The sequence below is a fragment of the Lontra canadensis genome, unplaced genomic scaffold (assembly GCF_010015895.1).
Source record: "Lontra canadensis isolate GAN:19392208 unplaced genomic scaffold, GSC_riverotter_1.0 scaffold476, whole genome shotgun sequence".
Taxonomy (NCBI): Eukaryota; Metazoa; Chordata; class Mammalia; order Carnivora; family Mustelidae; genus Lontra; species Lontra canadensis.
In genome coordinates this window covers 1-20,486 of record NW_022631469.1, presented here as the reverse complement: position 1 = coordinate 20,486, position 20,486 = coordinate 1, and the positions used below count along the sequence as shown (strand labels likewise).

Here is a 20,486-nt window from a genome sequence, read left to right as displayed (position 1 = left end):
TTGGGGGGGTCATGTTCCTTGGCCGGATTGTGTGAGCCCTGGGGGTGCCAGAGCCACACAGACATGGGCCTGGAGCCTCCCTTCCAGAGCCTCTTTGCGCTCATGGGTTGGAGAGGCATGTGTTCCAAAATTATTTTAAAAATCAACAAAACCAAGACCCAGAAAAAAGACCAAGTCTGGGGGGGAGAAAGAGCTACTCCGCTCTTTAAAGCTCCCAAGTCTGGAGTTGGTGGGTGGTGCAGTTCCAAAAGAGGTGGAAGGCGAGCACCAAGGGGGTGTCCAGCTGGTGCTTTTGGGCCCCCAGGAGTGTCTGTGATCAGGCTCAGGGAGCTGGCTTCAGCTGCTGTTCCACAGGTCCTCAGTTTCCCAAGGACTCACTTGCGTCCCCATTTGAAGGGTTTGTTCAGGTTTACTTCCTTATTTGTGTTTTTGTACATGCGGGTGCATGTCCACATTTGTCTATGTTTGTGCAGGTGGGTCTGCTGTCAGGTGTGGGTGCGTGTGTATACATATCTGCGTGTATGTGTGTGTGTGTGTGTGTGTGTGTGCGTGCTTACACGTGTGTCTGTGTGTGTCTATGGGTGCGTGTGTGTCCATGGATTTGGGCAGGAGGGAGCCAGGAGATAGGCTGTGCTCTGGGCTGGAGCTATACCCGGGTAGTGGAGTGTGAGTGGGGCAGCCCAGTACTGTTGAACCCTGCGGCAAAGGTGTTGTAGGGGTGCAATGTCTGCAGCCCTACCAGGGAGTTGGGAATCATAGTGATGGTGTTGGGTGTCATGAGTGGGATGTCGTCAGGAGAACGACGCAGGGTCAGTGTGTAGTCAGGCAGTGCAGTGAGGCGCAGTGTGTCGTGGGGGGGGACCAGCCTCACATTCGTGGTGGGTAGGGCCCAGCTGTAAAGCTGCCAGCTCCTCCTCAGGAGCAGCTCCCAATTCAGGGGCCCCAGCACCCCTCTGAGGGCTGGGCTGCCGCAGGGGCTCCTGACGCCGTTTGTCCTTGCGGTAGTAGAGGGCAGCGAAGGCTAGAACGTTAAGGAACAGGAGGGAGGCCCCCACGGCGATGGTGACACTTAACTCGGTGGAGTAGTCACGAGGGTTCTCCACCAGGAGGGGCCCTGCATCCTGGTCCCCGTTCCAGGAACCCTGGGCATTCTCATTGCTGTAGGCAGGGGAGATGGCTGGCCGCTTGGTGCTCCAGGTCTTGCCGTTGGGCCTGCGGGTGATGTGGGAGCTGTGGGTGGTATCCGGGGGCGGCACTTTGGTGGTTGTGGACGTATAGTGGAACATGTCATGCAGGTTGTATAGGTGGGGCACCAGGTGTTTCCAGAAGGCCACCTTGGTGGCCCGGTAATGATCGCGGACCCTTGGTTTCAGCCCGATGTGAAGGTAGAGCTGGTCTCGGGGATTGTATTTGGACCAGGCCACTTCCTCAAAGCGGTTGGCCTTGGTGTGAATGAACTTGGTGTCCTGGGGGACCGGCTTGTTGGGATCCCTGAAATACCACATGGAAATCTGGGGTCACCACTCTACCTAGGTGAGAAAGGGCCCAGAATTCTTCCTCTCACACCCACATTTCCATTTTTTTTCAGGGTCCCTCCCTCTGTCCACACCCTTCCTCCTCCCTGGGGCCTTGAAGTCCTATTGCCCACTGTATCATGGAAACTGGTTCATCCTTCCCTGTGCCCATCCTGTAAGGTCATGCTATAGATGCCTTTTCTTCTCACGTGCTCCCAAACATCAGCCAATCTTTTCAGCTGCCCAGTTATTCCAAGAACCCTTGAAAGGCTCTTCATGAAGGCACTTTTATCCCCACTTCACTCGGCCTCTGACCATCTAACCTTGAATCCCATGGTTCTCGGTAACACTCCCTGTGGCTCACTCCTAACGCTAGCTGAGTTCCAAGCCTCGACAACATGTTGGAGGGAAGAAATGGCACAAAAGATTCAAAAGGAGGAAGTAGGAAGGGAACGAAAAGGGGACCAAGCAAGATTCAGGGGAAGGTCTTTTAAAAAGGAGACAAAGGAAGAGGTCTAACCATAGAGGAGTGGAGGGGTAGGCATGCTGGGGTCCCAAAGAGCAACCCCCACTTTCTCCTTACCCGGTCTTGGCAAAGTTGGTCCAGTAGGTCATGACGACAGCACTGAGCATGACGTCATTCTTGGAGAAATTGCAGGGGAAGAGGTCGGTGGGGCCTACCATAGGGACACCAAAAACGTAGGGTACTTCGTCCCCATGAGCTGCATCTGACCAAGCAGGCTTCATGAGGCTCTGGCAGTGGTGGTAGAAGGCGTAGAAGTATGTAGGTGACCCATAGCGGGCGTGCAGATCAGCGGTCACCACCGAGGGCTCCACCCATTGGTGGTCAGTGAAGAGCGCCACCAGTGTTTTGCGGCGGGTCTCCGGATTGTCACGGTCTGCCCAGTCTGTGTACATGAACTTGATGGTCTCCCGCAGGGTGTCCTTGCCCTCAGGATAGCCATACAGATTGTCCACAAAGTTAGAGACTGAGTAGTCAAAATCAGTGCCTGAGACGCCATCCTCAGGGTCCACCACCCCTTCCACAAACTTGAGCCCCTCGCCCTGGTTGACACCTAGCATGATGTCATAGTTGAGGAACTCGCCCTGCTCCATGAGAATCTCAGGGTCATCAGGAATGACGTCGCCATCAATCACAGGGCCAAAGGCCACATGGTAGCGGGCTGGCTGGATGTCCTGCTCTACCAGCTCCTTGGCACTCTTTTGACGAAGACAATCCACCATGTCCACCGTGTCTAGCACATTACAGCCTACCTTGTCCGCCAGCAGGCTGGTGTACTTCACCGGCTGGTAGTTCACGGCCCAGCTGGACAGGGCAGAACCACTTTGGATGATGGCCCTCTGGAAAAGCCCTGCAGAAGACACGCAGCACCAGCTCAGATCATCATGGCCCCCAGCGCCTAGGCCTCCCTTGCCTTTCCCTGAGGGACAAATTAAACCTCTCCTCACTCCTCTGTCACTGAGGCTGCCCTCTGGGTGCAGTGAGCTACAAAGGAAGAAGAGACCTTTCAGGAAGAAGAGACCTTTCAGCGGGGATGATGGATTAGGACCAGAGGAGGTGTTGCTGGGCCCCTGCGTGACCTGGACTGACCCCCTGCCTGCTCCTTGCTTCCTTGTTCTGGAATGAGGGTTGGTAACTTGGGGGTTAAGGAAATGGCAGCAGGAATTAACCCCTTGGTTCCCAGACATCAGCTTCCTTATGCTCCCTCTCTTTATCTCTCCTTGTCTTCCCTCCTTGCTTCCTGCCCAGCTGGGCCCAGCTCTGTGCCAGCACACCACCAGGGAGCTGGCGCTTCCGCCACAAAGGGGTCTTTTTCATGAGAGATGAGAAATGCAGGCAGGAGAGAGCCTCACATTCTGGGAGTTTGGGGAAAGATTCCTGAGGGCAAAGGCCTGGGGATCTCAAAGTCTCCAGGGAGCATGCCCTCACAGCGTGGGGTCTCCACAGAGACTTTCCTTTTCCTGAAGCTACTGATGCCTCAGATCTAGTTTTTCCCCTGGCCAAGAGGGAGCCAGTCCTCTGAACTCAAAAAGTGGATGATTCTTCTCCCCGCCTAAGAAAAAAAGAGGGGGTATCATGCTGTCCCTGGTCCCAACATCCCCAAGTGAGGAATAATCTGGCCCTCAGACACCCTGTTCCTCTCCTCTAAGAGAAAGGCAGTCGGCATGGGTAGAAAGAGAGGGAGAGAAATATAGATTACTACTTAAGAGAGAGCCTCACTTTTCCACTGATTCTCTGTGAATCAGTCACAGAAAGACCGAGAGAACAACTCTTTAGGGGAGCCAGGCCCCTCAGGGGACAGAATGTAGCACTACCCCAAGAAAGGCCTTGCCCTCCCAGGGAAGTTCCCGATCTGAGGAGGCACCAGTCCTCTTTACAGACAGGAGCACCCTCACAATCAGTCATCTCACCCTCCTTCGTGGAGAAAGGGGTCCCTGTTCCCCCTACTATGGTGTGATTCTGATCCCACCCTGGTCTTCCCTCACTGGAATAGTCCCTCGAGGGACAGAGGCAGGATGTCGAGGTCAGAGAAGGTGATTTTTCTCTCTGAGATGGATAGGCCTTTTTCAAAGAGGGACTGAAAGTCTTCCTGTGAGAATATCACTCACTCACAGGGTGGATTCCAACAAAAAAAACCTTGTCCTCTCTCCCGGATTTCCTTTCCTCAGAGGAAGGAAAGGAACCTATTTCAGGAAGGTCTCTTCTACGTGAGAAGCTCATCTTTGCCTCTCAGAGACAGAATGTGCTCTACAGCCTGGAGTTGAAGGGAACTTGCCCTGCTGAGCCACAAAGGGCCTGTTTGGCTCCCTTAATGAGTCACTAGCCAAGCAAGGAGAGATGCTCTCCTCTAGGCTAAGAATGAATCTCCCTTATGGTTGCCCAGCCCAGGAGGAGCTCTGGTGTGGGCTACCAGATTGCCAGCCTCTCAGAAAAAGCCCACCCCACAGGTTAGCGATCCTCACTATTCAGACCCATCTCCTCGCTTAAGGACAGATCCCCTCCTGTACAGACTTGTTCTTCAGAGAGAAAGGCAGAAAATGAGTGTTTCTTACACCTAAAAATGAATTCCCACTCTAGATCTGTATCCTGAAGTCACATGTCCTTCCCAAACTGAAAGATTTCCCTTGCCCCCCCAATTAAAAAAAAACCCACTGTCCCTTCAGATAGACATTCTACTCCCACTCACCCAAACTCGACTCCCACACGGAAGGAGGATCTTACTCTCTCAAGATATAAACAGGATTCTCTCTTTCCCTCTCCTGCACTGGGAGAAGGACTTCTTCCCTGAGAGGAACATTTCCATTCCACTTCTCCCCAAAGGATGCCAAGCTGGTAGAGGAGGGCCAGCTGATTCCCCTGGGTGCTCTGGACCCCAGAAGGCCTGAGGCTCAGGGTGGGCAGCTGGCCCATTGCTAGCTGAGGTTCTGCCCCGAGCCCTACTCACCCTCAGAGTGATGCGACAGCGTGAGGAGGCTGACACAGGACGCACCAATGCCCGAGCCGAAGACGGTAATACGGCGGGGATCGCCACCAAAGAAGGCAATGTTCTCGCTCACCCAGCGGAGGGCCTGGATTTGGTCAAGGAGCCCATAGTTGCCCTTGGCAGCCTGATCGCCAGTGCTCAGGAAACCTGGATTCAACATAGGGCATGAGGACGGTGAAGGCAGAGGGATGGGGGATTGGGGTTATAATGGCAGGCAGGAGATGGGGGCGGGGAGGATGGGGGGGGCATGAGGACAGAGGAAGGGACATGCGGTGGTGTTCTGTCCACCCAGCTACCATGTACCATTGCTCCTGTATGCAAGTTCCAGCCCCATCCATTTAGGAAGGATCGATCTGCTCCTTGCCTCCCACTCCCATTCTCCAGTGTGGAGGGGGTGTCCCCAGACTATTCGAGGGGATGCCTTCAGCTGGGAGACTTAAGCTGCAAGAACTGCAAACGGCCAGGTCCCTGAGGTGCTCTCCAAGCCATTACCCTAGCTCCCCGGCAAGATAGATTGGAAAGAGCAGGGACCCTGGAGTCAGATGGTTCTCAGTTTGCGTTCTAGCTCTACTGCCTACTGGCCATATAGCCTTGGGCAAGTTATTTAAAATATCTGGGCTATAGTTTCCTCTTCTAAAATGGAGATAAAAATACTTCAAAGGGTTGTAGCCAGGATAAATCGAACACAGGCCTGTCTAACACGCTCTGCACTCTCTAAGTCTGTAATTACTTCTCGTTCCCCTTCCTCCTCTCTCTGAAGGGAGCGAGGCTCCCAAGAGGCAATGGTCCCCAAGGCCTGCTTGCCGCCCATCCTGTCTGGGTTCGTCCACCTCCACACCTCGTTCCAGGGCCTCGGGTGACTCCTTCCCCTCATCTTGGGGCTGATTCTCATTTCCCCTCCTCCCAAGACCTAATGATTCAGAAACTTGGGGGAGGAGGCCCCGCAATCTGTATTTTTCACCAGCTCTCCAGGTGATCTGGGGCCTGCTAAAGTTAGAAAACCACTGGGTGAGGCCATCTTTTTCATCTGGTGGAGAAATGGGCAAGTCAGCGCTGTGTGTTACCACAGAAACAGGTCTTCCCGCCCGCCCACCCACTGGGATTTGCTGCTGAGGAGACATGTCACCATGGAGACTACCTTCCCACCCACCTGCTGGGATTTGCTGCTGTGGAGACTTGTTGCCATGGAGACTACCTTCCCGCCCACCTGCTGGCTATCCCACAGAGATGTCCTATATTCCCCCCCACCCTGCATCCATTTCAGGCCAATCACACCGCCTCATTTCCTCTCTCTTCCTTGATCCCTGCGCTCCTTGGAAAGCTCCCATCTTCTCCCGCACTAGGCTTCTGGAAGGGCTCTTTCCAGGCGGGTAGTCGTGGCGCTCCTACGCGTCGGACACCCCATACCTGGATTGGTTCGTTTTGGACTCCCCGTTTGAAAGCTCCTTTACAGCACCTGGGATCAGCTTTGTGGGAGGTCATGTTTGAAAAGGTCCCCTCAGCTCGCAGGGAGCTCTCTGGCTGTCCGGGCCAGCCATGGGTGGAAGCTGAATTGAAATAGACTCAAGCAGGTGCAAGACCTCATCCCTGTCTTTCTCAGGTCCTCCTGTTTCTAGCTTCTGTGAAAGAGCTCATTTCACCCTCTTCAAGGGTGCTATTAATTTACATTTGGTACCATTAAGAACATAAAGTACTTAGTTATTCCTCTCAGGACCCAGTCACAAGCCCTCTTTAGCCCCCAGGTTCCCGGCGAGGAACCATGAAGGAATCAAAGAAAGCCTGAATGAAGATGGACGGAGGGGCCCTTGTTCCTCCAGAGAAGGGAACCCGCTTCTCCTCTGCCTGTCCCATTCATACACCGAAGCTGCTGCTGCAAGTCTTAAAAAAGTCTGCTGACCAAGATCCACCCCAGCTGTCCAAGCCCTAGGCCCTCCTGCAAGAACCACTCTTTGCTTCTCTTAGCCCTCCCATCCTGTCTCCCTGCCTTTCTCCTTCCTCCGTATTTCCTTTCCCTTTCCTCTTATTGAAGCCACGGCACACCAGACTTCAGCCCCGGCTGAGGGAGTGTGCCGTGAAATGTGTCAATGCATCTGTCCCAGCAGCGGGAGGAGCCCGGTGCTTCAAGGTAGTCATGTAGACTTTCGCCAATGTGTCTCGATTCCCTGGGTTGGGAACCAAGGCCCGATGGGGCTGGGTGGAGGAGCCAACCACCCCTTTCTGCTCCCTTGGCTTCCACCAAGCCCCGGGATGAGCGGCGCTGAAGCATGCAGATGAGGCCATGTCAACCATCTCTACTACAAGAGTCCTGCGTGAAGTGTTCTATCCACTGGGCCGAGGCAGGTGATCCCGCAAATGTGACCAACCAAGAGTGCACAAAGCCTGGCAGCGCAGGAGAGCAAGCCGCTCACTGCTAGGGCCCCAGTAACTCAGCCGTCCACGGAAACCATGGGACGAGAAGGGCTAAAATACTCCTCCACAGAAACTGTCACAATAAACCTGAGACTGGCTCCCTGGGCCCTGGATTGGCACTGTGTGGTCCATGGTGGGCCCCCCGTCAACAGAGGATGAGGGATCAGGCACACTGCACCCAAACCAGAGCTCCATCCCTCGAGGCTTGACTTTCACCAGGTTGTCTGTTTGCCCCAAAGGCTGCCTGAGCAGAGATGTATCATCAAATTCTGGAACCCAGACGAAAACCTGGCAAGCCCCTACCTCCTCGGCCCTGGGGGTGTCCACGTCTGCTATCCTGCTAGTGTCCCTTGTATTGGTCTCAAGCCCCATGGGGGGACTCCTCAAATAATAAAATGGGATCCATGGACTGGTCTGTGACAGTCTCCATATAAATTAATCACCCGAGATGTCCCAAGAAGCACCTCAGAGTAAACCATATGTCTGGGCTCAGTGCTTCCAGAGAAGCTGAAGGGAGGGTGAATGTGTGCATGCAGCTAGGGGGTCCCAATCCGGCCCGCCCAATCTGGGATGCTTGAAGACCCAAAACAACCAAGTCTCAGCTACACAGCAAAGTCTCCAAGTGCCAGGGACAGATCTATGTTCTATGTCTGGCACCGAGAGACAAAAACATCTTGTAGGTACCCAGAATCCAATCAGTGGCTTATAGACTACATTTGGGCTGCTGAGCAGGCTTTAAAGGAGACACAGGAAGTGATGGGGGGAACTTTGGACCAAATCTCAGTTTGTGACTCCTTCCAAGGTTTGGGTAATAATATTATGTTGATCATTAACAGCTGAAGCCCAAAGAATACGATTCTTGCCCCCAGATGTGCTGTTTTGGTTACCCAAATGAGCAGGGGTTGTAAAGCAGGTGGGGTGGGGGTAGGTGCTTAACCTGAGTTTCTAGGATGAGTTTCGGTGATGTCCATGGAAACGTTTCTATAGGTTTGTGTACGTGTGTGCACATTTACCGGGGGGGTGGTGCGGGTAGGGTCCATAGCTTTCATTAAAATCTCAGAGGGGTCCAAGGCTCCCCCCCAAAGTTAGGAACTTCTGATGTATAATATTCAAGATTAGGGAAGTGGGAGGGTTGTCCAGGAACCAGTACACTGGGTACCATAGGGAACAGTCACCGGCAACAGGCCCTGTACAGCCCACAGCTGCGAAGAGACACTTCAGATCCTGAATCTCTCTTTCCTGTCTCCTTGCTCGGTGTGATCTTGTCCTCTTTTCTCTCCCCTCTGTCTTTTCCTTCTCTTCCTCAATTCCCAGCCCCCCGCATTCCTCCCCGTTCCTCCACTCTTTCTTTTTCTGCCTCCCTAGCTGTTCCAATCATACGGAACCGAGGCACATTCTTCGTACTCTCTGTGCTTTCCAATAAAACCAACAGAATGGAGCTCTGTGTTTCTGATTTTTCAAAGCAGCCGGGTTGAACATTTTCTATCAGTCTCACTAAGAAAATAAGGGGGCAAGGCTCCTTCTGGCCTTCAGCTACCGTAGGCGCGTGGCTGGATATCTGTGTGAGCTTGCTTCTGGAAATTCCTGACTCTTCCGGAACCATGCAGCCCTTGCATGTAGCTTTATGGCCACTTTCTCTTCCCCTTTGCTGTCAGAGACTCAGATACCCTTCCGCAACAGGACAGATCACTCAAGAGAGCCTCACCAGGACGTCTGGGGCAACTCGGGGAGACAGAGGAGCAGCAGCCAAACCATGAAACCCAAGCCCACCAGATCACTCAGAGACCAGGGAGATGCCTTGCATGCTTCATCCCCCAGGATCCAGAGGCCACTCGAAGGGACACAGGCCCACTGTTTTCGGGGAATATCCTTTCTCCAGTCTGGACCCCAAAAAGGTGTCTTGCTAGCCCACCGAGTGTCAATGGTAAGTCAAGAAAAGATTGTCTTTCTGGGCTCGTGAGCTGTACCAGAAGTGGCATGGAGCACCAGGCCCTCTGGGGTTAGAACTGGCAAGAACAATACACTCAGAAGCAAATTAAGATAAGGTCCTGTCAGCCAAAGGGCCAGGGAAGAAGTCATGCCACAGCTGGTCCAGCACCCAGGCCTCTGGACCTGATGCACAGCCTAGACCCCCACTGCAACCTGGAAGACACCAGCCCTCCAGGTCAGTTGTCTTCCTCATGCTATTACAGGGCTATGTGGCTGCACGTGCCCTCGGAGGCCTGGGTGAGTGTCTGAGAGGGAGCAAGACCCTGTACATTGGGTCGCCCTCTCTGAGGTACTTGTGTACCTCAGGAACCTGGCCGCGGATAGGCAGTAACAGTCAGCAAGGAAGACACAGCCCAGAGGGACAGCCTACATCACCAAGCCCAGCCAGTGGCCGGCAGAGGATGTGGGGGGAAAGACTCAGGGGTGCATAAGAGGAGGCATTTGGGAAGGAAGCCTGTACGTGTGAGAGTGTGTTTGTGTGATGGGGTGGGAGTATATGGGGATGTAGACACAGAGAGAGTAGTAGAAATGCGTAAGTGTGTCTATACATGCTACGCAAGTGTGGGGTACTCACACACATGGGGGTGAGGCGAGGTGTGTGGATCTGGAGGCCAAGCAGGTGTACACGAGTGTGTATGTGTTTGTCAGGCAGGGTAGGGGCGGGGAAAATGTATGTATGTGTACTGCACATATATACGCAGGGTACGTAGGGGAGGAGTGTCTATGTGCGTGTATGTGTATACGTGTGTGTATGTATCTACGTGGGGATGTGGGTATTCGTGTAGGAGGTCTATGGGTGTGTGTACACAGCAGAGAGCTATGTAAGTATAGTGCCTGGGATGGGCATGGACGTGGAAGGGTGTGTATGTGTGTAGGATTTGCGAGGGTGTGTGTGTGTAGGATTTGAGGATGTGCAGCGTGAGGAGGTGTGGATGGGCGGGTGTGGGTGTATGTGTGTAGGGAGGGGGAATATTGGTTTGTGTTTAGGTGGGGAAGCTGAGGGACATATGCACGCGTGTGGGTGGCCGAGTGGAGGTGGAACTGGGAAGCACAGGGGGGTGTGAGTGTGTGTGTGTAAATGTGGAAGGAATATTTATGTACATTCAAGGTATAGTCATGCGGGGTTTATGTGCAGCGTGGATGTGTACGGTGTGAGTCTTTGTGTAGAGCGTCTACGTGGGGGTAGAAGGAAGTGTGAGTGTGGGTACGTGTAGTGTGTATTAGGTGTAAATGTGGATACAGAGATGTAGAGGGAGAGATAGACGGGAATGCTGCGGGGGTGGGGGGCTTCCGAGAGATCTGTGTACATATGGGGTATGGATGTGGAGTGGAAAGAGGTATATAGCATGTGGATATGTGTACAGGAAAAACCATATGTGTGGAGTGTTTATGGAGTGGTGGAGGAGCATACGTGTGTGTGTGAGAGAGGTGGCCTGTAGATGTGGATGTGAGGGTCTCTATGTGTACGGGTATATGTGTGTATTTGTGGGGTGTGTGAGAAATAATAGTATGCAAGGGGGTGTGTGGTGGGCAGTGTGGATGTGCAGTCAGGTGAGGGTACATGAGCAAGTGGATATGCGACGGGCTAGAAGGACTATCTGTATATGTGTGGGGCTTTGAGGGAGTGGGTCTGGGTGGGTAGGGACAGGGGAAGGACACTAGAAAGTTCCAGACCCTGCGAAACTCAGCCAAGCAATGGTCTGAAAGCAGCGACCTGACTTGCGACTTTTAAGAGAAGGTGTGGAGGTTGAATTGAAATTCCAGTGGCAGCTAAGCACTCCGGGAAAAGGCCTGGGAACGTGGGCAAGCACCCAGCACTTGGTTAGGGACCATGTGATATCACTTGACTCTGGTCACTGGCACCTGCTAGAGAACGGAGGCCAGCATTAAATCCCCAGCATTCTTTCCTCCTTCCCTGAGAACCCGGGCCTCCTTCAAGGCAGCTAGCAGAGAACCATACCTAGCACCCCAACCCGATAGTTGAGGGTGATGACGATGACGTTGCCATAGCTGGCGAGGACACTGCCGTCAATCATGTTGCCTGTCCCTTCCATGTATGAACCTCCATGGATGTAGACCATGACAGGCTTAGCGCCACTGTCCCGGATGTCTGCAAGGAGAAGGGGTGAGACACAGGCTGGGTAGGATGCCCTTCCTCCCTCACCCCCACCAGCCCTGGGGGGGTGTGGGCAGCAAAGCTATCCCAGGTGCCAGGACACCACCGCCAGCTCTGGGGGCAGGACTCACGGGACTGCTGGGCCCGGAGCTTGAGCATCGGCCAGAGACTTAGCGGGAGGTGGACTTCAGCGTTGGTTTTAAAAACTCAGGTTTCAGCCTCCCAGCTGAAGGCAGTCAGCCAGGCCTGCTATGGTTGGGCCTAGGTAGGCCACAGGCTGGGCCCTGGGGACGGGGGAGCAGGAGGAAGAGGCAGGTCTGGTCTCTTAGTTGGCTCAAGCGAGTCCCTGCCCCCGGGGCACCCGGAGTCCTGGGACCTGACATGCCTAGGAGAGCAGGGGCTGGGGAGCCTTGAAACCCCCAAGACTAGACCAAGTTACATGGAAGTAAGGCCATTGGCAGCAGCTGGCCCCCCCAGTGCAGACAGAGACAAGAGGAGTGGGAAGAAGGGGGTGGCACAGGGAGAGAACAAGGAAGGACGTGGGTAAAAGGGAGTGAAGGGCAGTGATGGGGTAGAAGGAACCTTAGTGACATGGTCTCTCAGCCATGTGCTCATTTACCCCATTGTCCCCCGGGGGCATCAGGCAGACTTAACTGGAAGCACTGGGTATGGGGGAGAGGAGAGGGGCAGAACTAAGAATGAGAGAGACCCCCCCACCCCACTCTGCAGCCCCTCCCCTCCCATCAGCATCAGGATGAAGATGGAGCCTCCCCAGAGGCCATTCAGTGAGAGACCTTCAAGCGGCCACTCCCAAGCCCAGTGAGCACAGCGGTGGCCTTGGGTCTGGGTAGTCAAGAGAAGGCTCCTGACCTGACCACCTTGACCTGCAGCCTCTCAGTGTGTGAGCTGGACCAACACTCCGCCCCACCAGTGCGGCCCTACCAGCCACCAGCGGACCCCCCCCACCCCGCCGCAACAGCTGTTTGGCTCCTCCAGGGCTGGAGGGGCAGGGCCAGGGCAAGGAAGGTAGAAGGAAATGCTCTGTGCTGCCTAGCAAACACAACCTGTTTTCCCAAGGAGGAAGGCAGACTGGTTCCACCATCACCCAAGTATCTTATGCCATCTACTGACTGGGCTGGGCGTCCTGGCCTCAGCCTGGCACTTTAGCCCACAGCCTTCCTGGCCCTGTCCCGAGCCAACCACTGTAGTCCGGGGCCCTGAGGCCATATATCTTTTCCTGGGAGGAGGCCAGGGGGGTGGGGGGGTGGACAGTGATGATTTAGGTGTTGCTAATCTCCAGCCCTTTTGGTTGTCACGGCCTCACTCTTCAGCTCAACGGCCTGCCAGGCCCCTCTCCCAAGAGCCCGTCTTCCCGCGAAACACATGTGTCTCTGCAGTGAAACCCAGGTATGTCCTCACCATCCGGTCTCCTTTGTACCTCTCTCTCCGCCCTCCCTCTGCCCTGCTTTCTCTCCACTCTCCCTGCTGATAGGTGGGGGCAGGTGCCCGTTGAACCACGGAAGATGCGGGAGGAAGCTGTTTCTGGCAGTGCCCACTTCTCTACTGTAGGACTCAGGACGAGGGTAGGGGACCGGGGCGAGGAGGCTGCCCCCCCCGGCTCTACTGGTGGTCCCCTGCGCCCTCCAGCCAGCCGGGTCCATCACCCAGGAACTCCCAGCGGCCCAGCAGGCCAAAGGTGGATGAACAGCCCAACAGCCTTGTATAGGAACAGAAACACACCAACGGACGGACAGACAGACAGACGGGGCTTCTCCCCATCGAGAAGGGGAGGGGCTCTGTGCCATGCACCAGCCGCCGCGCCCTGCAGCCCCCAAATACCTTCATCTTCATCCCCGTCATTATCCGCTAAGTCCTCGCCCTGTTTCTTAGCGCCGGATCCTGGGGACCAGACACGGGGAGACACAACAGCACAGAACAGAGAACAAAACAGAGAGAGAATTCAAAAACAGCATGACTGCAGTGTGGCCCAGCAAGCCAGCTCTGGGCTTGGGCCCAGGACAGGCAGGAGGGATGGCAAGAACCGAGGGAATGGGTGGGCTGAGGCCCAGACCTTTATTAGCCGATGGTGGTGTTGCAGGCCCCTGCTGGACTGGCTTCCTTACGCCTCCCTGCCCCGCCCCCCCAGTCCCCACCAGCCCTTCTCAGCCAACTCCCTTCCCAGTTGGGAAGGCGGGAGTAGCATATGGGCCAGGGCAGAGAGCCAGAGACCCACTCAGGGAAAGGATTTCTCCCAGGTGGCAGGGGCTGCACGTGTGTACACAGGCAGGCTGAGCTGGAGAGCCAGGGCAGGCGCTGAGGGTGACAGGTGGCCTTGCCAGAATGTTGGATACGGATGGGAGCTATTAGGGCAGAGCCGGGAACTGGGGCCCCCCGGCCCTGGGCTACCTGGGCCCGGTGGGAAGGCTCAAGCTGGGCCTCAGCTGACCCTGATTCCCAGAGGAGGAAATGGGAGATGAAGCTTTCCCTCTGGTCTTCCTCGTCGGGGCCCCTGCTCTGGCTGATGGCAAATGGGGTTCCTGTGAGCAGGAACCCAGCCTAAGAGCAGCAAGCACTGCTCTGAGATCGAGAGAGAGCCAGAGGGGGAGGGAGGGAAAGGAGGAACGGGAGAAGGAGAAAGGGACATGAGAGAGATGGAGAGAGACAGAGAGAGAGGGGAAACAGAGGAATAATGATAATAGCTCCTACCATAGACCGAGTGTTTACCGTGTGTCACTCTACGTCTGCCATACTGTTTGATCCTCACACCCCAGTGAGGTGGGTACTGTCTCTACTCCTGTTTCACTGATGGGGAAACTGAGGTTCAGAGAGGTAAAGTGACTTGCTCAAGATCACACAGCTAGGAAGTGCTAGAGGTAAGATTCAAACCCAGGTCTGCTCCAAAGCCCATGGTCTTTCCACTGCACCATGCCACCTTTCTGGGGACCGGGGGAGAGGGAAGGAAAAAAATCAGCGAGAAAAGAGGTGGAGAGTGGGGGGTGGGGTGGAGAGAAGGGAGGGAAGGGAAGGAGAGAAAAGAAGGGAACAGAGGAGAGAAGAGAGACATTTAAGGACCTGTGGGTAAGCTGGCACCAGCTCTCTTTCCTGTTCTAAGGAGATGAGAAGTGCATCTTGAGCATGGCTGTGGAGACAGAGGGCCTACTGCCTGGATGCTGGGCAGAGTTCGGAGACCAAGGTCATTCTGCCAGCATCCCAGGGCTTACCCTCTGGTCTATGACACCAGATACTCTCAGCCTGCAGGCAGCAAATAGCCCTCTTTCGCAGCTGGTCTGGGCTTTGGTGACTGAAATCCCTCACAGCTATTAATCAAAACAGGAACCGCCCTCATATTACAAAATGGCTTTTCAACTAGGGCAAGAGCCTCCCACCCCTCCCCACCCCCACCCCAAGGGGCAGAAATGGCCTCCAGCTTCCCGAACTTCCAGTGGCACCTACCGTCTTAACACCTGCCAGGACTGAGCTCAGAAACCCTGTGGGGCATGGGGCAGCATCACCCACATGACAGACAGCCCCCCCCAAGTGGAAGAAGGGAGTTACTCATCCGGAAACATGCATTCCCTCCAACCTGATGGAGGTGGAAGTGGGGGGAGGGGGCAGGTCCTCCTCCCCCGCCCCCCCACGAAATCCCACACTTGCATGGGCATGGACTTAGAAGCTGGGACCCTATTGCTCCCCACTCCCCCCACCCACCAAGATAGACGCCTTTTCTCCTTCAGCTGAGCGCTTACGGAACAACTCCTTGTTGTCATGCCCAGCACGCAGGCCAGCTCCACCAACCATCCCCTGTCCCAGCCCGGGGCTGCTGCAGGGTCCCAGCCGGGGCTGGTCCTGCCTACCCTATGCACACCACAAGCCTAACAACCTCGGTGGCTGTCTCTGCTCCAAGAAGCGGGGGTCTGTAAATTCCGATCCAAATGGCCAGCTGGCCCTGGATAGGGAACTAATTTGAACAGTGAAATGACCGAATGCCCTCCCCCACACTGTCAGGGGCTCATTTCCCAGCTTGGCCTGCGGGGCTTAGCTGAACCCGCCAGGTTTCAATCCTAGGATGGGAGCTTCGTCAGAGTGGTGATGAAGCCATGGTTTAGGTCTAAATCTTGCCTCTGCCTCCTACCCCTCCACAGCCCCACAGTGCCTAGTTCATGGCCTTGCCCACAGTCAACAATCCTGAGAGCTAAATGCTTGCATTTGACCCGAGCTTCCAGTCAGCTCTCTAGCCAAACTCTCGGGACTGGACTGCCCTGGGCTCTCACTGGCACTCTGGAGGAGATCATTACTCCTGGAAACAGTTAAAGTTCACTGTCAACCTCTCTCCCTGCCCCCCAGCCCTCACCCAAGGAAGTAACCCACGGGAGTAGGTTTAAGAGACCCTTTTCCTGAATTCATTCACAGACTAGTAGAATGTTAAGGCCCGAATGGTCCCCTTATCACCTTCAGAGGCGGGAACAGAGGCCCCTCCAGGAAAAGACTTGCCTAAAGTCTCACTGCAAGCTAGCAGGAGAGCTGGGGCTCCGTTAGGCTTTGGGTTCCCAGCCCTGCTCTCTTTCTGCAACACCACAGTGCTTCTTCACTTGTGCGGGGAAGTGTGTGCTGATCGCCTACGTGTGAGGTCCTGGGCTGGGCATGGGGATGTGGCAGAACGCTGTCCCCAGAGCCCCAGGCCCCACTCCGTGCTCCAGGGTTGTCAAGAGCACTCAGCACACATAAGCTGAACATGTGGATTCCCCCAGAATCTGCCCCCTAGAGATTCCTGCTCAGCAGGGAGCATCCTGGCCCAGGAATCCTGACAACCCCACTCACTGCGAGGGCGGCAACCCTGCCCTAGGATTTCAAAGGAAAACAAACTCCAAGCTTGCCAAAAGGTTGTAGGGATCAGGCTGTGATTTTTCCACCTGTTCCTTAAGCTGTTACTGTTTTCCAATTAGGCCCAGCCCATCCACTGTTTCACCATTGTTTTCAGAGTCGTGAAGGTAGGAATGACCAGATGGGAGCTGCCTCGCGTGCTACAGTGGAAAGAACATGGCCCCGAGGGTCAAGAGACCCGGGTTTGGGTCCCAGCTCTGCCCGAGACCAGCGACAGGGCCTCGAGCAGCAGCAAGTCACTCCCCTGGGCCTGTTTCCTCATCTGTAAAATTGGGAAACTGATTCCTGCCTTACAAGCCCCCAGAGACGTGGGGAGGATTTTAAGTGCTTTACAGGACCTACAAGGGAAGCACATTTCTGGGTAAATGCAAAATTCAGGATGTTGTGTCTCCTTTTCGAGTCCATGGTTCCTAGAGTCCCCCAATGTCTGTCATGGGACTAGCCCAGGGAGGTGGGGGGCGGTCTGGTCACACAGCTATGCTCTGTCTGGGGGCGGTGGCAGGCCAGGAGTGATTGGCAGGATGACTTGAGTCTAAACGTCAGAGTCGGAGAGTTGAGTCTAGACTTCGACCCCAGGAAAGAGTAGGGAGGGGTGAGCTCGGGGCTGCCGTGCCAGGAAGAGGGCAGAGCCTCTGGCTTCATCCTGGGTGCCTGGAGATCCTCCCACCCCCAACGCGAGGTGGCTCAAGAGAGAACCATGGGCTCTGTCTTTGGCACACACCTTATGGTGGAATCCCGGGCTGGGAAGATCGGAAGAAACGAGGTTGCTGCAGCTTCTGCCCTGAACCTGCCTTAGGCCACCAAATCGTCCCTGAAGAACAGCCAGGGCCCTTGGCTAAGGTGGAGCTTAGGCCTGCTCACCGACCGCCCCCTGAGCCTAGGCTACTTGAAGGAAGGCTGGGTCCTCAGGGACAAGGGCAGGTGGGCAGGCAGCCCTCCCTCTCTCTCTCTCTCCCTCCCCGCCGGCTCGCTACCTACCTCCTTTCCTACAAATTTTCTTGTTGGGCTTTCGGGCGCATTCCTTGGAAATCCGCTTTACTGTAAAATGAATAAAAAACTAAAAAATAACAGGAGGCCTCTGCCCAGGGGCATGCACCCCCCAACCCCCTCCCCAGGCCCCAAGAGCTGCTCTGCAGGTGGCACATGGCAGAGAGCCTGTCCCACCATCTCCTTGTTTCTGTCACTTACCTTAGTGTGAGCCCCGCGGGAGGAGGCAGCGGCTAGCCCAAGAGGAGGCACCTAAGCAATGCCCACCAGGCTGGCCCCCACCCCACACACACCCAGCTCCCTTGGCCACACACACCTACTACCTTTCAAAGCAGACGGAATGGCAACAGGGGGGCCTGGTGGAGCCAGCATCCTCCCATGGGCAGTTGCCCTGCAGGGACCCATACTTCCCCAGGGAACCCCCATCCAGCACTCTGGCCCTAGACCTGTCAAAGCTCTCAGGCCTGGCCAGGCCCCCTCCTGGGAACAATGTCACTCACACATGGGAGCTCAGACAATGCTGGGTGAAGGGAGAACAGGGAGGGGGAAGGTGGGGAGGAGGCCAAGCAGAGTGATGGTTAGAAGCATCTTCACAGACGGACAGAGGCATGCTGCAGGGCACATGATCACGTGCAAGCCACGAACACCATGGGAGGGGGGAGGGGGCGGGGAGGGCACAGCGCCTGGCCATAGCACTCACCATCCTCCGTGGGCACATAGACATTCAGGTAGAGGCAGTCTTCGTTGGGCTCCTGGATGTAAGTAGCGACAATATCCAAGTTGGCAGTGAACCAGACGGGCAGCATGACTTCGGGCACGGCCGTGTGGATGTTCTGGGGGCACACTGGGGGAAAGTGTGTGGCGTTCCGGATGCCCGACCAGGATGGGGGTGGCTCAGGGGGCAGGAAACGTTTTTCGCCGATGGGGGGAGCTGCATAGGGCACCCCCAGGTACTGGTCCACAGGCCCCAGGATCTCACTGGGCAGTGGCACCCGGGCACCCCTTAGCTTCCCAAAGTGAGTATTGACTGTGGGTGCTGGGGCCTGGGTACTGGCCCTCAGCACCAAGCTGAGGAACCACAGGGTGAGGCACAGGCTCCGGCCAATCGTGGACTTGGGGCTCAGGGACAGCGAGGGCGGGCCAAGCCGCAGCCACATGTTCCGGGCAGGGGGACTGGCAGGAAAGGCAGACTCCAGGGTCACAGCATCAGCCCGACAGGCAGCCCCTTCATGGCCACACTGACTTGAACCTCAAGACTGAGCTCTCGAGGGACACCTACAGGTGCCCAGCAACGTAGAGAGGTCGTCCAAGCACCACAGCTTCAGAAAGGGGACTCCCTCAGGGCCAGACAGGCCTGTGGAAAGAGGGAAGTAGGCGTCATCTAAGATGTTCAGGGGAGGGCTCCCAAGTCGGGGAAGGGGGGGTCTTTGGGGGCCCCAGTTGGGCGCTGGCTGATTCTCCTACAGGTAGGAGAGGTCTCCAGTGCCTGGGGTTCTGGGGACCCGCCTCATGGTCTCCACTGCCTCTCAGACCCTGGCTGTGTGCCTGGCCATGGCTGGAAAATCCTAGGGGACTGACCCAGGGACAGTTGCTGCCACTCCAAGTTTCCAGTCCCCAACTCCAACTCCTCCGCCAGTGGAGCTCATGGGGGCTCAGCTAGGGGCCCGAGCAGCATGTGGTCACGGGGGTGGGGAACACTGGAACCGTATGGAGCTCAGGTCCCTGAGCACGCTGGGCTGGACACGAACAACGGACTCTCTAGACCCCGGGACCTGCTAACCCCACAGGAGGACTTCCCACACCAGGAGAGGGTAGGATTGTTAACCTCATTCTGGGGTTCCAAGGCATCATCAGGAAAAGCAGCAGATAGGCACAAAGGCCCAATGAAGACCCTCTTACCGGTCAACCAGGGTTGGGGGGCAGGGAGGGCAGAATGGCCACTCACCAGAGTCCCCAGAGCCTCCCGTGCCCCTCCTGTACATTTCTCCTCAGCCCTCACCACTCCCAAATTCGGAAGCCTTGGTCCTTTCTGTGGGCTCTCTGTAATTCACACCAAGTACCAGAACTGAGACAGAGACCACTTTGCCTAGAACCCCAGGCATTGTTGATGCTCAGTCAGTGTAAAATACACAACAGAGTGTGAGGGACACACACACTCAGAGACCCGTGGAGGTAAAGTCGCAAAGACTCAAAAAAGGGAGCAAGAGAGACCAAGCCTGGCTCACAACAGACGCTGCAATCACGGAGACCGATATTCCAGACCCACAGAGATCCGTCATATAGTCCCACATTCTGAGACCGAGAGCCTCACGGAGCCAGAGAATCACAGAGAAAGACATTCAGAGACGCACGCAGAGACTTACTGGAATATAATCCCACACACACCACATAGGTAAATATCCAGAGACACATGCTGCATAATGGTGACACATAGGTGGAGACAGAAACAGAAATAGCAGCACACTCAAGACACACAGGCTTTCTGACACACAGACAGCCAACACATACAGGCGCACACAGACCCTGCTGCATGGACAGACACACACGCACGCGAGCACGCGCATACGCGCGCGCGCGCGCGCACACACACACACACACACACACACACACGCACAATTTAGTTTTCCCTATTTCTCCCGCCTTCCAAGATTGCCGGCCGGCTCCTTTAAGAACTGGCTGAAGGGGTGGGGGAGGGAGATTGGGAACGCCCGGCAATCGCCACCACCACGAGAGGGGAATGAGAATGTGTGTGAGAGTGAGAGAGAGAGAGAGAGAGAGAGGAAGAGAGAGGGAGGGAGAGGGAAGGAAAAGGAGGCAGAGGGAGGGTGAGAGAGATAGAGAGCTAGAGAGAGAAAAGGAGAAAGAGAGGGAGGGAAGAAGGAAGAGGGAGGGCGGGCAAAGCGACTAAAGGGGTGGGGGCTCAGAGGAAATGGGGAGCAAAGTACGGGGTTGGGGGTTAGATCCCAGATGCTGTCCAGAATGCACCCGGGGTTGCGGTGGGGGAGGAGGGGAAAGGGAAGGAAGGGGTAGGAGTAGGGAGGTGGGGCAGGAGGGAGTGGGTGTGTGTGTGTGTATGGGGGGGGG

The 20,486-nt window shown here is 55.7% G+C and overlaps 1 protein-coding gene across 1 annotated transcript; it reads right to left on the bottom strand.

The window, feature by feature from the left end:
• Nucleotides 1-646: 646 nt before the first annotated feature.
• LOC116863042 (neuroligin-3-like) lies at nucleotides 647-18,559 on the bottom strand. Its single transcript, XM_032850532.1, is given in 8 exon segments — nucleotides 647-859; nucleotides 861-1,491; nucleotides 2,098-2,887; nucleotides 4,982-5,167; nucleotides 11,379-11,528; nucleotides 13,374-13,433; nucleotides 17,394-17,453; nucleotides 18,103-18,559. Coding segments are annotated over 8 exon segments (2,547 nt in total).
• Between the last annotated feature and the right edge of the window lie 1,927 nt (nucleotides 18,560-20,486).